Source organism: Dipodomys merriami, unplaced genomic scaffold (genome assembly GCF_024711535.1).
Source record: "Dipodomys merriami isolate MVZ:Mamm:240054 unplaced genomic scaffold, mDipMer1.0.p SCAF_7, whole genome shotgun sequence".
Taxonomy (NCBI): domain Eukaryota; kingdom Metazoa; phylum Chordata; class Mammalia; order Rodentia; family Heteromyidae; genus Dipodomys; species Dipodomys merriami.
In genome coordinates, this window is record NW_027206290.1 from 66,699,703 (window position 1) to 66,715,184 (window position 15,482).

The window sequence follows — 15,482 nt, forward strand, 5'->3', positions numbered from 1 at the left end:
CACCCCAATTATTTACCAAGGCACTCTCTCTACAATGACAAGGTGTTAAGACTTTGTGACTAAGTTCTGACTAGTAGTATATAACAAGGTGTTGCATGTAATCTAAGGAAATTTAAAGTGGGGAACACAAGCTACATTTTCCCTTCTGCCATTGTGATATATATATATATATATATATATATATATATATATATATATATACATGATATATCATATACATGTATATATATATGCACAAGGTCCTGAGTTCAAGCCTCAGTACTGGCACACACAAACACACACACACACACACACACACACACACACACACACACACACACTCTCTCTCTCTCTCTCTAATTGGAGGCCAGTGTGGGCTATAAGGTGAAACCCTGTCTTAACCCCTCCTGCTCTTAAAAAAAATGTGGGGGCTGGGAAGGTGGCTCAGTGGTAGAGCGCTTGCCTTGCATGCATGAGGCCCTGGGTTCAATTCTCCAGCACCACATAAGCAAAAAAGAAAAAAGCCGGAAGAGGCGCTGTGGCTCAAGTGGTAGAGCGCTAGCCTTGAGCTGAAGAGCTGAGGGACAGCACCCAGGCCCAGAGTTCAGGCCCCACGACCGGACTCCCCCCCAAAAAAAAAGTGGGTGCCCACACCAATTTTAGAAAAAAGAGACACATTTCTATTTAGTGATACCACTGTCCTTTGAGGTTGGATATTTGTAGAAAATTGTTTTGCTTGTTTATTTAGTGCCAATACCAGGGCTTAACTCAGGGCCTCATGCCCTTGCTTAACTTTTTCTGCTCAAGGCTTGTAATCGTAGTTACTCAAGAGGCTCAGATATAAGGATCAAGGTTCAAAGCCAGCCAAAAAGCAAAAGAAAAGCCAGCAGAAAAGTCTGTGAAATGCTTACCTCCAATTAACTAGTCAAAATCTGGAAGTGGAGCTGTATCTCAAATCATAGAGCTCCAGCCTTAAGCAAACTCTCTCTCTCTCTCTCTCTCTCTCTCTCTCTCTCTCTCTTTCTCTCTCTCTCAGATAGTGTCAGGCCCTGAGTTCAAGGCCCAGTACTAACATAAAAACACAACAAAAAAGATCTTGTTCATGCCATGTCCCCTCATATCCATTGGCCACGACCAAAATCAATGTATTTCTCCCCTGTAGGATGGATAAATGGAGTCTATAGAGGATCAAGAATTAGAACCAGCTGGGTGTTGGTAGCTTGTGCCTATAATACTAGTTACTTGGATGGGTGCCGGTGGCTCATGCCTGTAATCTTACCTACTCAGGAGGCTGAGATCTGAGGATCATATTCAAAGCCAAATCCAGGCAGGAAACTCTATGAGATTCTTATCTCCAATTAACCACCAGGAAACCGGAAGTGGCGCTGTGGCTCAAGTGGTAGAGCACTGGCCTTGAGCTAAAGAGCTCAGGAACAGTTCCCAGGCCCAGAGTTCAAGCCCCACGACCAAAAATAAAAAATGAAAAACACTAGCTACTCAGGAGACTAACATCTGGAGGTTTGTAGTTGAAGATAAGGCCAGGCCTTAGCCTCCCAAGTGCTGGGATTACAGTCATGAATCGCCATGCTTGGCTGCTGCAAGCTGGGGGAGGCGGGGGGGGGGGGGGGGGGGGGGGGGGAAGAGGGCTGAGGGTGGAGGACAGGAAGGAAGCAAGAGGAATCAACTAGAGGGATGTCAGCATATTGGGGCCCCTGTATCCCCCACAAAGGGCCTGGTTCTTGGGAGATTCTTAGTTTCCACTCATCAGTGTGGCATAGGGTAGTCTGTAAAGGGCTTGGAGAAGAAATGCTATGTTCTGGGCACTCTGTCTCCTAGTCATCTCTCTCTCTCTCTCTCTCTCTCTCTCTCTCTCTCTCTCTCTCTCTCTCTCTCTCTCTCTCGTTGGCTGTGAGGCTTGAAATCTGGGCCTGGACACTGTCCCTCAACTCTTCAGCTCAAGGTTAGCACTTTACCAGTTGAGCCACAGCACCATTTTCGGCCTTTTCTGTTTATGTGGTGCTGAGGAATTGAACCCAGGGCCTCATGCATGCTAGGCAAGCACTCTACCCCTGAGCCACCTTCCCAGCCTCCAGTCATCTCTCTTGAAGCACTGACTCCCTCAGTGTCCCAGGCTTCCCTCCAGAGGCTAAGCTGCCCAGAGAGAGTGATTGAGGCTGGTAAAGGGGGTACTTTCACTCCACTTTCCCCTTTGCTTAGGAGGAAGCTTTGGTGAGGTCCACATCCCACTTCTGCTTGCTGGAGTTCCTATGTCTTTCGCCTAGGGACTAAGTCCAGCCCCCTTCCCTCCCTGCTTGGGCTGTTCCTGTCCTGGTGTTGTGCAAGGCTCCCAGCTGCCTCTTGGATCACACTCTGCACTGGGGCAGAAGGGCCAAGGCTGTGGGAAAGAGGAAGCAGCCCCCGAGACTGGATCCTCCTCTCTCAGCGCAGCAGAACCAGAACTAGGAGCCAGCTGCGTGGAGAGCTGAGACCTTCCTTCCTGTTCACCTCTGCCTGGTCTTCCTGCCCTACGATCACTTCCTTCTGTGGAACAGGTACTCCCATCCCAGGCTGGGAGGGGATACCAGAGGGGGTTGGGAGCGCTGGGGTAGGGCTGGGGCTGGTGGGTGTCAAGTTGTGAGTGCCAGACCTTCAGCCAACCCAAGCCCAAGCCACAAATCAGAGCTGTATGTGCAACCCATGCTACTTCATCAACCTAGCTTCTCCTGAACCGGCAACCGGGCCCCAGGCTCAGCCATCAAAACATTATCCCAACCCACGGGTTACAGCCCAGCCCCTCTCCCACCTTTATCAGATTGCCACTGTAGTGGCTCCCCACCATTCCCTAATTATCTTCCTCATCCAATCCCAGCCAATCCCTCCGCTGGCTGTGATAGTGCACTTCTGCAATCCCAGCATCTTGAGAGAACCGCAGGAATGGAGACCAGCCTCAACAAAGTCAGGGAGTCTGAGTCTCAGTAACAAAAAGAAAAGGGCTGGGGGCTTGGCTCAAGGGTAGAGCACTTAGTATGCTGGAGACCCTTGGTTCAATCAAAAACAAACACAAACCAGACAAGCCAGGTACTGGCAGTTCACACCTATAATCCTAGCTACTCAGGAGACTGATCTGAGGATCACTGTCCAAAGCCAGTTTGGAGATTTTTTTTGGAGGGGGTCCGGTCATGGGGCCTGAACTCTGGGCTTGGGCACTGTCCCTCAGCTCTTCAGCTCAAGGCTAGCGTTCTACCACTTGAGGCACAGCACCACTTCCAGCTTTTTTCTTTTTACGTATGTGGTGCTGAGGAATCGAATTCAAGTGCTCTACCACTGAGCCAATGTGAGGATCATGGTTCAAAGCCAGTTGTGAGATTCTTAGATCCAAAAAGTTGGAAGTGGAGCTGTGGCTTGAGTAGTAGAGTGCTAGCCTTGAATGAAAAAGCTCAGAGACAGTGCCCAGGCCCTGAGTTCACATCCCAGGACTGGCACATATACCCTCCATCCCCACCCCTCACCCCCACAAAACAGATAAATGGATGCTTCATTCATCCTGACCCCAACCCTGTCCCCCTCATCCAAACCTACCTTATCCTAACCATCACCTGCATCTAGGCCCATCCGTTACCCAAGCCCAGCCACCCTCCATTCAAGGCAGCCCTGATCCCAGCCTGAGTTCTATTCCAAATGCAACCTACCATCTCTAGTGGGCCTGGGATAGCCCTAATCTTTCCCTACTCTAATCCAATCCACTGGGCTTCGTTCCTCATTACTTCAGCTGAAAGCATTTAGATACAGGTAAGGAGTAAAATGTTAAGATGTCTACTGCTCTGGTAGAAGCTGGGGTCTTTACGGATAGATCCCATAGCCTGCCAAATGAGAACAAAGCAGTTTGGGGGTTTCCCTCTGTTTGGAAGACTATGGGAACTGCCTATCTGTACCCTGACTTCCTATCTTTGGGCCAGAGCCCTCCAGCTGGCCTCATCACCCTTGTCCTTCATTCTACAGCCTGATAGGGAAGTTGGGAGAAGCCCTGGTATCAGGAAACAGAAACTAAATCCTGAGCCCCCGCCCCCCCCCCAGGAAGCTGACTGGTCCTCCCTCCCCCTGAGACGTGGCCTCTGGGATCAAAGATCAGGGCCATGGGGGCCCAACATGCTCTTGTGTATGTGTTGGGACACTTGTTCTCACATACAGAGCAGACCTAACCCGGCCTGACTCAGCACATGCCAGTTCCAGGAGTGGGGACTGAAAGCTCTGTCTCCAGAACCCTTAGGATTTGGAGACACAAGGATGAGAGAAATGTTCAGAACTCCCAGATGGGAGGCGATGTGGTCCAAAAGAGTCATTGTTCAAGGAAGGCACTGTTTTAGGTTCTCAGTGGTACGTGTCCTTCAGAATACACAAGACCTCCCTTTTCCCCAGGGCTGGATGCAATCCTCTACCACCAGGGGGCGCTGGACACTAGGCCCACCAAGCCCACTCCAAGCCCACAGGCCCCCTGCCCTCTGCACCAGGCGTTCACACAGGACAAGATAGCCTTTCTTGAGGTTGTCCCTGCGCCTTCTTTTTTTCCAGTTCCATGGGCTGACCTTGGTCTTTGAGGGAGAACAGGATGAGCCAATATGCTGGGCTCCAGTGGGACCCACCCTTGTAGTGTTAAGACTCGGTTTGGCAGAGGTGACATCTAGAGGTGACATCATAGGGCTTCTAGAAAGCTGCTCTCACATGCTCACTCGGGCGGGGGAGGGCTCCAATGTCCAAATCCTTTACATCCTCCCATGAGATTCAGCATTGCTCTTTCCTGCACCCCCCAAATAAGATGTCTCTGGAGGCAGAGAAGCTAGCCCTGACACTGCCTATCTGGGTGTCTGAAGGTCTGCCTTTCCTCACAGTGACCAGCCTGAGCCAGTCTTAAGCAGCCAAAGGCTTGGTGTGGAGGCTGTGGGTGCTGGAGCAGTCCTCTGAGAGGTCGGGGTCCTCTGGGGGCATAGTGCTTCCTGTCCTGAATAGACACTAGGCTGGGACCCCTTCAAGGATGTCCCCTCTGCCTTCTGTGCTGGGTCAGACGCAGTCGGGCATCCTGAGGACATCTCAGGCCCCGTCCAGGCCCAGGTCTCAGCTCAGTCTTCCCAGGTGTGCCCGCTGGTAGCCAGCAGTCAGCCACATCCAAGCCATGGGGCGGATGGGCTGAGGGGTGAGGGGATGTCATGAGTTTCCTGTCCCAGCTTCCAGCCTCCCCCCCCCCCCTCCTGCCACTCTGCCAAGTCAGCAGACCCAGGGGAGGATTGCAAAGCTAGCAACCTGTGTGTGTGTGTGTGTGTGTGTGTGTGTGTGTGTGTGTGTGTGTGTGTGTGTGTAATATGAAGTTTGCTGTTTTAATTGAACAATTCAGTGGCATTCAGTATATTCACAATGTTGTATAGCCATCACTAACTGTCTTTTTTTACAGAATGTTTTTTATTTGTGTGGTGCTTGGGCTAAAAACCCAGGACCTCATACATGCTAGGCAAGTATATCTCTTGAGCCAATGCCCCTAATCCTTCTAGAATACTTTCACCAGCCATAATAGAGATTCTGTACCCATTCAGTATTAACTTTCCCTTCCTCCTCCCCACATCTCTGGTAATCTCTATTCCTTGTCTGTCTCTAGGAATTTGTGTATTCTAGATATTTTGTGTAAGTGAAACTACACTGTATTTGCTCTTTTGTGTCTGACTGATTTCATACAACATAATGTTTTCCATGCCTTCCTGTAGTAGAAGAAATACCAGAATTTCATTATTTTTTTCCCCACATGTGAATCTATTCTGCACTCTATCCATAGACCACATTGTGTTTAACCATTCTTCCATCAATGCTCACTTAAACTGTTTTCCATCTTTTGGCTGTTTTCATAACTGCTGTGGACAGTGTTTGTCTGAGTCCCTGTCTTCAATACTCTTGTATCTATCTATCTATCTATCTATCTATCTATCTATCTATCTATCTATCTATCTGTCTGTCTGTCTGTCTGTCTGTCTGTCTGTCTGTCTGTCTGTCTGTCTGTCTATCCATCCCTAGGAGTATATATATATAATATATATATATATAATATATATTATATATATTATATATATATATAATATATATATAATATAAATCCTGATTCTGTGTTGACTTTTTGAGGTACTTCAAACTGTTTTCCACAGTAGTGGCCCTATTTTACATTTATAATTTGGACCCATTTCTGTTATCCTGTTGAGTGTTCTCCCCAGCAGAAGCACTCTATGGCACAGGGCATACCTTCTTCTCTTTTTTTTCCCCCATCAGTCGTGGGGCTTGAACTCTGGACCTTGAGCACTGTCCCTGAGCTCTTTAGCTCAAGGCAAGCGTTCTACCACTTGAGCCACAGCACCACTTCCAGCTTTTTCTGTTTATGTGGCGCTGAGGAATAGAAACCAGTGAATGCGAGGCAAGCACTCTACCCCTGAGCCACCTTCCCAGCCCCAGGGCCTACCTTCTTATGTACAGTAGACAGTAGGCACTTAATTTATGCCTCTAATATCTCGAGCACCCCTTAGGGGAAGGGAGCAGGGGAGGGGAAAGGAGAGGAGAGGTCCATCATAGAAATAGGATGCCCATCATAGAAACTTAAAAAGGAGTGCTATTCTTATCTACCCACCCAGCTAGGTGATGTGGGTTTACCATTAGCTGGGTCTGGTGACTGAAGCCACATGTCTGAGGGCCCACTGCCCTTTGCACTGATCCTTACCTCCCATGACCTCTACTATACTCACACATGCTGTGGAGAGAATATGCTAAGCCTCCTAAAGCAGGCTTGTTTATGAATCTGGTTTTGCAGTTATCTGTTTTGTTTTTAGGAAAAGCCCCTGAGATGTTCAGAAGTTCTCTATGGGGAGGGAACTTCTTCAATCCCTTGTTGAAACTTGATCTTACTCAAGTTACCTTCAATTTGGGTTTAATATTTAATTTCCATGCTGACCGTCAGAGAAAAGTGGATACCTACAATTGTGGGTTTCTTCCCTCTAGATTGCTGACTTGACTTGGGAAGGATTTAAATGGGCCAACCTTTTGGAATAAGCTTTTGAGTGAGCCCGTGTTTTACCCATATGGACCAAGATGCTTCCTGCTCCTTTGTGTTTGTGGGATGTGCGTTGGGCCACTTCCCTGCTCCCACTCTAACCCCTGCGGGACCACACCCCACTCGCACCCATTGAATGTCTGGGGGACTCAGCGCTATGGTGGGCCACATCTCCTGGATCCTTAGTCCTCTGAAGTGGCTGTTCACTATGCTAGGGAGAAAGCAGACACAGAGAGACCACAGGGACTCCTATGGGAGACTTGCAGCCCAGAGTCCATGCAAGCTGCTCCTTGAAGGCTAAACAAGGCTTCAGTCAGCAAAGTTTGTTGTGGAGACAGAGCTGGCAACTGGGATAAGCAGGACTGCCCCGGGGTGGCGGCTCAGGAAGGAGCAAGAGGCAAGAAATGGGGGCTTTTCATGCTCCTTTCTTTTGGTAAATTTTTATTGTTATTATAAAGGTGATGCACAGAGGGGTTACAGTTACATTCACCAGGTACAGAGTGTATATATTTTTGGACATCCCTTCCCTCACTTTCTCCCAGTTTTTCCGTTCCATCTCACCCACAAGTTGTATAGCTCATTTTCAACATAGTGACTAGTGAGTACCATGGCTGCATTTGTTCACCCCTTGTCCCTCCATTTCTGTGCCTCCCTTTACGCTCCCAAAGACATATAAATGAACAAACAACAAAAAGAAAAGGAAATAGAAACAACCAAAGAGAAAAAAAAAACCTTCAGTTTCCATTTCCTGGAGTTCATCTCGATAAATGAGATGTTGTATGGTCAGATGCACATAGACATTGTGTCTTTCTCTTCCTCACTTAAGGCCTTTCGCATTTCATAAGCAATAGGGAATGGGTGGGGAGGACTCTTTAAGATAACATTTTGTTAAGTTCAGTTCAATCCTGTTATGGCTGGGAAGGCTGGTGACAGGAAGATAAAGGTCAAACAAGAAGTTACCATGTTTACTGGGCACCCTGGACTAAGTCATTGAGCCTTTCTGGGCTCAGCACTGTTGGTTTAGGTGGTAGGAAGGGGGCCAGGGTAGAGGGAGGAAGAGAGACACAGCTGTTCCCTGTCCCTGGTGGGAAAGCAGAACTTGGGGGTGGGGCCAAGGCATACTGTAGCCACCACACCAAGTGAGAACATTTCTGGGCACAGCCTGAGCCAGGACTGTGGGTTCCTGATCCTCGCTGGTGGCTGGCTAGAAGTCTTTGGGAGCCCTGTCCTCTCACTGGGTCAGCCAGCATAGCGGTTGGGAGACCCAGAGCTGAGCTTTGAGAGACTGTGGGGCTGGAGCGCCCTGAGGTGTTCCAAGGAGCTTTCTAGGTGCTCAGCAGCTCTGTGTGCCACCTTTTTAGGCATCAGAACCAGCCAAGAGCCTGCTATGCGCTTCCTGATCTGCCTGTTCCTCCTGGCCACCGTCTTCCCTCCAGGTGAGCTGGAGGCCTAGTGTCCCCCCTACCGGGCCTCAGAGGCCCAGCCCTGCAGGCTGGACTATATATCTAGGTCAGCTTTGGCTGCTGAAGTCAAGGGAGGGCACAGGGGAGCCTTGGCAGGGAGCTGAGCAGGGGCCAAGCTCTCAGTGTCATTCTGCCAAGCCTCTGAGCAATTCCCAGGCAAGGGCCCCACCCCACCTTCCCTCCCCCCCCCCCCCGGTTCTGAGAAGGAGGCTGTGCTAGTCTCACTGTGAAGACAAGTACAGGGTTTGGGGGTTCACATGGGGTACCTTTCCTAGGGTTCTGTGTTGTTGTGTCATCTTCTTTCTGCCCTTGTCCCACCCTTCCCAGGCCAGACCTCCTGGGGTATCGCCAGTCCCAAACAAGTGCAAGGTGTGAAGGGCTCTTGCCTGCTCATCCCCTGTGTCTTCACCTTCCCGTCTGACCTGGAGGTGCCTCATGGCATCAAGGCCATCTGGTACTTTGACTACACGGCAAAGAAGCAGGTGGTGAGCCACTCGGCGAACCCAGGACTGGTGGAGGCCCGCTTCCGTGGCCGTGCTCGGCTGCTGGGGAACCCCAGTCACAAAATGTGCAACCTGTTGCTGACTGACCTGCAGCCAGAGGACTCAGGCACCTACAATTTCCGCTTTGAGATCACCGAGACCAACAGCTGGTCAGATACCGTAGGCACCATAGTCACAGTGACTGGTGAGGAGTGGGGTCCCCACACCCCCTGATGCTCATCCCTGGCTCCTAGCTCTAGCCTCTGGCCTTGTACCAGCCCTGTTTTACCTTCCCCATCACCCAAGTGGGGCTGGTGGTAAAACACAGCAAGACCCTGGGTACAACTCAAGAGATGTCGGGTGTGAAATGCTCTCCTGATTCGTTCCTGTCTTTGTCCTCAGATGAGCCCAGTGTGCCCACCATTGCATCCCCAGTAGAACTGCAGGAGGGCATGCAGGTGACCTTCAACTGCTCCACGCCCTTCGTGTGCCCTCACGAGCAAAGCAGCCTGCTATGGCAAGGCCAGGACCCCACTCGCTCTGCCACCTCCAGCCACGAGGAGCTCGAGCCCACTGGTGTTAGCCAGATGCAGACCCTCTACATGACCCTGTCTTGGCAGGACCATGGCCGGAGGCTGAGCTGCCAACTCTCTCTTGCCGAGAGCACGAGTCAGAGCGAGGTTTACCTTCGTGTGCAGTGTGAGTGTCGGGGGACTCACACCGCATTTCTGAGGAGCTGTTCCAGGATCTGAAGGGGCCTCTTAGAGACCAGGTTGGACAGAAGAGAAGGGGATACAAAGGGCCTCAAATAGAAACTACCAAGTAGCTTTGGGGGTCAGGAGTTATAAGCTGGCTAACTCTTCCGAGGGGTAACTGGACACTTCCTCTAGCCTATTCTGTGGCTGTTCCCTTACCAACAGCTAAGATAGGCCACTAAAGCAAGCAGTGTGGCGCCTGTGTTCTTACCTGTGCAACTCACCTCTGAGTAGAACAGACGTAACAGACAGGGTCATGAAGTAGAAAGTCATAGAAGGCGGTGTAAACTGGACACTAGGCCAAGCATCGCCTTGGCAAAGCAGTGGAGAAGGAAGCGGGCAGAAGTGCATTGTGGGAGGGGAGGATGCTGGGAATTGGTGCTTTCTCTAAGTGGCCTTCCTTAGAGCAGAGTTTTGAAAGAGAGGTATGCCACCCCTACCCTTCTTGGCACCTTACTTGGCACCCTTTGATGCCTTGCAGATGCCCCCAAGGGTGTGGAGATCCTCCTCAGCCCCTTGGGGCAGAACATCCTTCCAGGTGATCTGGTCACACTCACCTGCCAAGTCAACAGCAGCTACCCTGCTGTCAGTTCCGTGCAGTGGTTCAAGGACGGGGAGCTGCTCAAAGCCGATGGTCGTGTGCTACAGTTGTCCCAGGCAGCCTGGAGCGATTCTGGGGTCTACACCTGCCAAGCAGGGAACAGTGTGGGCTCTTTGATCTCACCGCCGGTCAGCCTCCACGTTTTCAGTGAGTCCAGGGTGAAGCTGGATCTAGACAGAGTTGTGAGGTGGGGTCCAGGTCTCTGGGGAGATCTGAGGGAGATCAGAGGCTGGTGTGGTCCAGTAATCTCTGGGATGTGCAACCGATGACAGTTTATCCTGTAGGGGGAGCTATCAGGGAGCTATCAGTAAGTGGGACAGGGAGACTCTGCTGTCTTAGGGGCTGTGTGTGGAGGGGGGTGCAGTGGGGTCTGCAGAGATTGGTTGGTGGCCACCTGGGACTCTGAGGAGTTGGGGCTGGAGGTCAGCTGGGAGCCCAGTGTACTCTGTGCCTTGCAGCGGCCGAGGTCACGGTGAGCCCTGCAGGTCCCATCCTGGAGAACCAGACAGTGACGCTGGCCTGTAACACACCCAAAGAGGCACCCAGTGAGCTTCGCTACAACTGGTACAAGAACAATATCCTGCTGGTGGGCATCCACAGCCCCACCTTGCAGCTGCACAAGGCCACCAGGACTGACAGCGGCTTCTACGTCTGTGAGGTGCAGAATGCCCAGGGCAGCGAGCGCTCCGGCCCTGTCAGTGTGGTAGTCAGATGTAAGTGGCCAGTCTCCAGTGCACCTGTCACTTGTCAGTCAGAGATCCCATGGGAAGGCCAGGGTCCCTGGCATACAAACTTCAAGGCCACTCAACCCAGATGAGGATTTTATAGCTAGGTGGCCTGAACTCACATCCCAGGTTTGCCCACTTGAGCAAGGCTTTGACCTCCATGAAAGTGAGGAAAGTTAGTTTCCTCCTACTTTAAAAAATAGTTTAGCTGGCCGCCAGTGGCTCACACCTGTAATCCTAACTACTCAGGAGACTGAGATCTGAGGATCACGGTTCAAAGCCAGCCCGAGAAGGAAAGTCTGTAAGACTCTTATCTCTAATAAACCACTAGAAAACTGGAAATGGCACTGTGGCTCAAGCAGTAGAGTGCTCACCTTGAGCTGAAGAGCTCAGGGACAGTGCCCAAGCCCAGAGTTCAAGCTCCAAAACTGACAAAAAAAAAAAGTTTATGTCAGGTGTCTGTAGATCATACCTTGTAATCCCAGCTATTCAGGAGGTTGAGATTTGAGAATCACAGTTTAAAGTCAACCCAGGCGAAAATGTCCTTGAGACTCTTCTCTCTAATTAGCCAGCAAAAAGCCAGAAGTGGAGCTGTGGCTCAGTGGTAGAGTGCCAATCTTTAGCAAAAAAGCTAAGGGACAGCACCAAGTCCCTGAGTTCATGCCTCCATACTGGCACAAAAAATAGTTTATTTGAAAATAGCTTCAAACTTATGAAAAGCTGCAAGTATAGAACAAACATTACATACTTTTTTGTGATACAGAGTTTGAACTCAGGGTCTTGTGCTTCATCAGCTGTTGCTCTTACTTGAGCCATGTGACCAGTCCAGCTCTTTGCTGCTTATTCTAGAAATTAAGTCTCTCAGAGTTTTCTGCCCTCTTTCTCTCTGTGCCTGTGCTGGATAGAGATTAAAGTCAGGACCTTATGCTCTTGGTCAGCTTTTCCACTCAAGAATGGCGTTCTCCCACTTGAGCCACACCTTACTTCCTGCTTTTTGCTGGTTTTGAACCTTGATCCTTAGATCTCAGCCTCTTTTTTTGTGGGGGGGGGGGAAGGGAGAGACGGCTTGAAGTCTGGGCCTGGGTGCTGCCCCTCAGCACTTCAGCTCAAGGCTAGGGCTCTACCACTTGAGCCACAGAGACACTTCTGGTTTTCTGGTGGTTTATTGGAGATAAAAGTCTCACAGAGCTGGGCGCCAGTGGCTCTTGCCTGTAATCCTAGCTACTCAGGAGGCTGAGATCTGAGGATCACAGTTCAAAGCCAGCCCGGGCAGGAAAGTCCATGAGAGTCTTATCTCCATTAAATCACTAGAAAACTGGAAATGACGTGGCTCAAGCAGTAGAGCACTCATCGTGAGCTGAAGAGCACAGGGACAGCACCCAAGCCCAGAGTTCAAGCCCCACAACCAAGGGGGGAAAAAAGAGTCTCATGGACTTTTCCTGCCCAGGCTGGCTTTGAACTGTGATCCTCAGATCTCAGCCTCTGAGTAGCTAGGATTATAAACATGAGCCACCACTACCCAGCTGTCCTGTCTCTTCCTTTTCTTATCATGTCTCTATAGAATAGTTCCTTTCCTTATCTTTCATGATGTTGAGACTTGGAGTCAGGCCTCCATTTGCATTTTCTGAGACTCTGCACTTAGACTGGCAGGGTGTATAGCACTGTATTTGCCTCAGTTCTCTCAGGGAATATGGGGAGATATACAGGGTCAATTTGTCTTATGGTCCCTCTGATCCTCACTTATGGTGCTGTCTGCAGCCCAATCCCAACCATAGCTCTAATCTTAAAATGGGCCCTGACCCTCACAGGCAGGCTGATCATGAGGACTGGCAGAGCCAGCAAAGTGACGTGTCCAGCCTAGGGGCTAGAGTGTATTTGGCTAGTATTCAGGGACTGCTGGGATTGTTCACTGTCCCAGGACATTGTGGTTCAAAAGGATACAGGATCATAGACTAATGCGGGTGCAAGAAGGTTCTACTGGAGAGTCACAGGTCCACTTCTGGTCCCCACAGACCCACCCCACACCCCAGATTTGACTGCCTTTCTGGAGACAAAGGCTGGGCTTGTGGGGATTCTGCATTGCTCAGTGGCCAGTGAGCCTGTGGCTAACCTAGAGCTGTCACACGGGGACCTCATCCTGGCCTCCAGCTCTGGGAAGAATGATTACAGCCCACGCTTCAGCATCATCTTGGCTCCCAACTCCCTGCACCTGGAGATCCAAGACTTGCAGCCAGCGGACAGTGGGCAGTATAAGTGCTCAGCCAACAACTCCCTTGGAAATGCCACCTCCTCCCTGGATTTCTTCGCCAATGGTAACATGGGCACAGGCTGCAGGGAATGAGTGGAGGGAGGCCCAGGAAAAGCGTTCCATATAGGAGTCTAGAGGACTCAGCTAAGAGGTTTAACTAGTTGCTAGGTCACATCAAAGTTCCTCAGAAGTTCCTAGAAACCAAAGCAAAAATGGAAATATTATTCTTTTTTTGCACATACTCTGACACTGAACTTAAAAGGCCCTTCGTAAACAGTGTTTATTTCACATTTATTAAGCTTTTGGTGCAGGCTCTGTGCCTGGAGTTAGATGTGGGAAGCAAACTAGAGAAGCAGAGTCTAGAATCTCTGCTGTCAGTACAAACTTTACACTTAGCTAGCTAGTAAATCAAACCAGGCTGGGGATACAGGGCTGGGCTGTGGCCCAGTGTCCTTCTGGGCTGTGTTATAGTACATCTGAGCTGGCATTCTGGGCCATGCCCCCCTGATCTAGCACAATGCCCATATCTCAATAGTCAGGTGGGGAGAAGAGACTCCTAGAGGGCTTCTTGTAACAGGCAGCATGAAGAATGGGTAACAGCCTCACCCGCACCTCCTCCTTTCTCCCTGTCCCCCAGAGGCCCGCCTCCTCATCAGCCCAGCAACCCAGGTGGAAGAAGGGCAAGCAGTAACTCTAACCTGCAAGAGCGGCCTGACCCCGACACCCAATACTCGCTTCTCCTGGTACCTGAATGGAGCCTTGCTTTTCGAGGGAAGCAGCAACAGCCTTCTGCTCCCTGAGACCTCCAGCATCGATGCTGGCTCCTACCACTGCAGGACCCAAGATGGCCACAGCACCAGCGACCCATCCCGGCCTGTGGTCCTCACTGTGCTTTGTGAGCAGCCTAGCCACTGTCTGCCGTGGGGAGGGTCAGCCCACTGGGGCCACCAGCCACCCCACCTCCACCCTACTCCTGCCCTGGGCTCCATTTCAGGGAGGTAGTCATAGGCCTGGCCATTATAGACTTCAAGTTGGGGGATGATACCGAGGCCTCTTCTACATCTTCATGTCTTGCCTTCAATTGCAGCCCCGTTGCCCCTGGTGTTAAACCCAGAACAAGAATGATTTTCTAGCAGGGACAAAGGCCTTCTCATACTCCCACATCCAAGATGTCTTTCTGGGTGGTCCAGGATGCTATAGGACAGCAAGTATGCCTATGCTCCTTGGCTGAGCCCTCCTGGGCTCCCACACTCCAAGGCAGAAGCCCCAGCATGGAGACAGTCAGTCCCTTGGCATCCTGCCAAGAGTGGGTGCTTCCTGTTAGTGCTCAGGGCACGTTGAAACCCAGATCTCCCCTGGCAGGGGTGAGCAGGGCAGTGTCCCTGAGTTTCCAGGTGTCAGAGTGAGATTATGCAGGGCTTTGGTTGCTGGCTTATCTCAGGAAAGCTCTGAAAAGAGACTGTTGTAGGAATCATGTAGCTCCGCAGGAGCAGGGTGGCTCAGGAGTAGGTGAGACTTAGCCAAGGTGGCCATGAGCCACCATAGAGCCTTTGTCCCAGCTAGAAAAGAATTCTTGATCTGGGAAGACTCAGTTTAACACCAGGATGCAGCTTAGTGAGCTGCATGAGCTACCCTCATGGTCTGGTTGGTCTTGTGCAATGCTCAACCTGCACAGCTCTTTGTGGCTACTCTGGGGACATACCTGTGTCCAGTGTGCTCTGGAGTAGACCCAGGAGGGCCCTGTCAGAGGCCCCCGGATAAATATTCATGCTCTTCACAGATGCCCCACGGCAGCCCATCTTCACTGCTCAACTGGATCTTGATGCCTCTGGAATGGATGCTGGTCGGCCAGGCCTCCTCTTGTGCCGTGTGAAAAGCGATCCCCCAGCCCAGCTACAGCTACTGCACAAGGGCCATGTTGTGGCTACTTCTCTGCCATTGAACAGCAGCTGCAGCCCACTTGGAGGCTGCTCCCAGCGCATAAAGGTCACCAAAGCCCCCAACTTGCTGCGCATGGAGATTCACAACCCAGTGCTGGAGGATGAGGGAGAGTACCTGTGCGAGGCCAGCAACACTCTGGGCAAAGCCTCCGTCTCAGCCACATTTGATGCTCAGGGTAAGGGCGAGGGGCAGAGGGGGGTGGATGGAGGCAGT

The 15,482-nt window shown here is 50.9% G+C and overlaps 1 protein-coding gene across 5 annotated transcripts in view; it reads left to right on the forward strand.

The window, feature by feature from the left end:
- The window catches only part of Siglec1 (sialic acid binding Ig like lectin 1), a 42,436-nt gene that overhangs the window by 15,631 nt on the left and 11,323 nt on the right, over positions 1-15,482 (forward strand). For 4 of the 5 annotated variants that reach the window (XM_070006867.1, XM_070006865.1, XM_070006866.1 and 1 more), the window contains 9 exons: positions 2,423-2,531; positions 8,416-8,490; positions 8,845-9,204; positions 9,402-9,698; positions 10,236-10,502; positions 10,814-11,068; positions 13,093-13,392; positions 13,966-14,223; positions 15,109-15,444. In XM_070006867.1, the coding sequence (XP_069862968.1) occupies positions 2,423-2,531; positions 8,416-8,490; positions 8,845-9,204; positions 9,402-9,698; positions 10,236-10,502; positions 10,814-11,068; positions 13,093-13,392; positions 13,966-14,223; positions 15,109-15,444 (2,257 nt within the window). Of the gene's footprint in view, positions 1-2,422; positions 2,532-8,415; positions 8,491-8,844; positions 9,205-9,401; positions 9,699-10,235; positions 10,503-10,813; positions 11,069-13,092; positions 13,393-13,965; positions 14,224-15,108; positions 15,445-15,482 lie in introns of those variants that run through there. The other variant, XM_070006869.1, reaches the window with a different exon arrangement.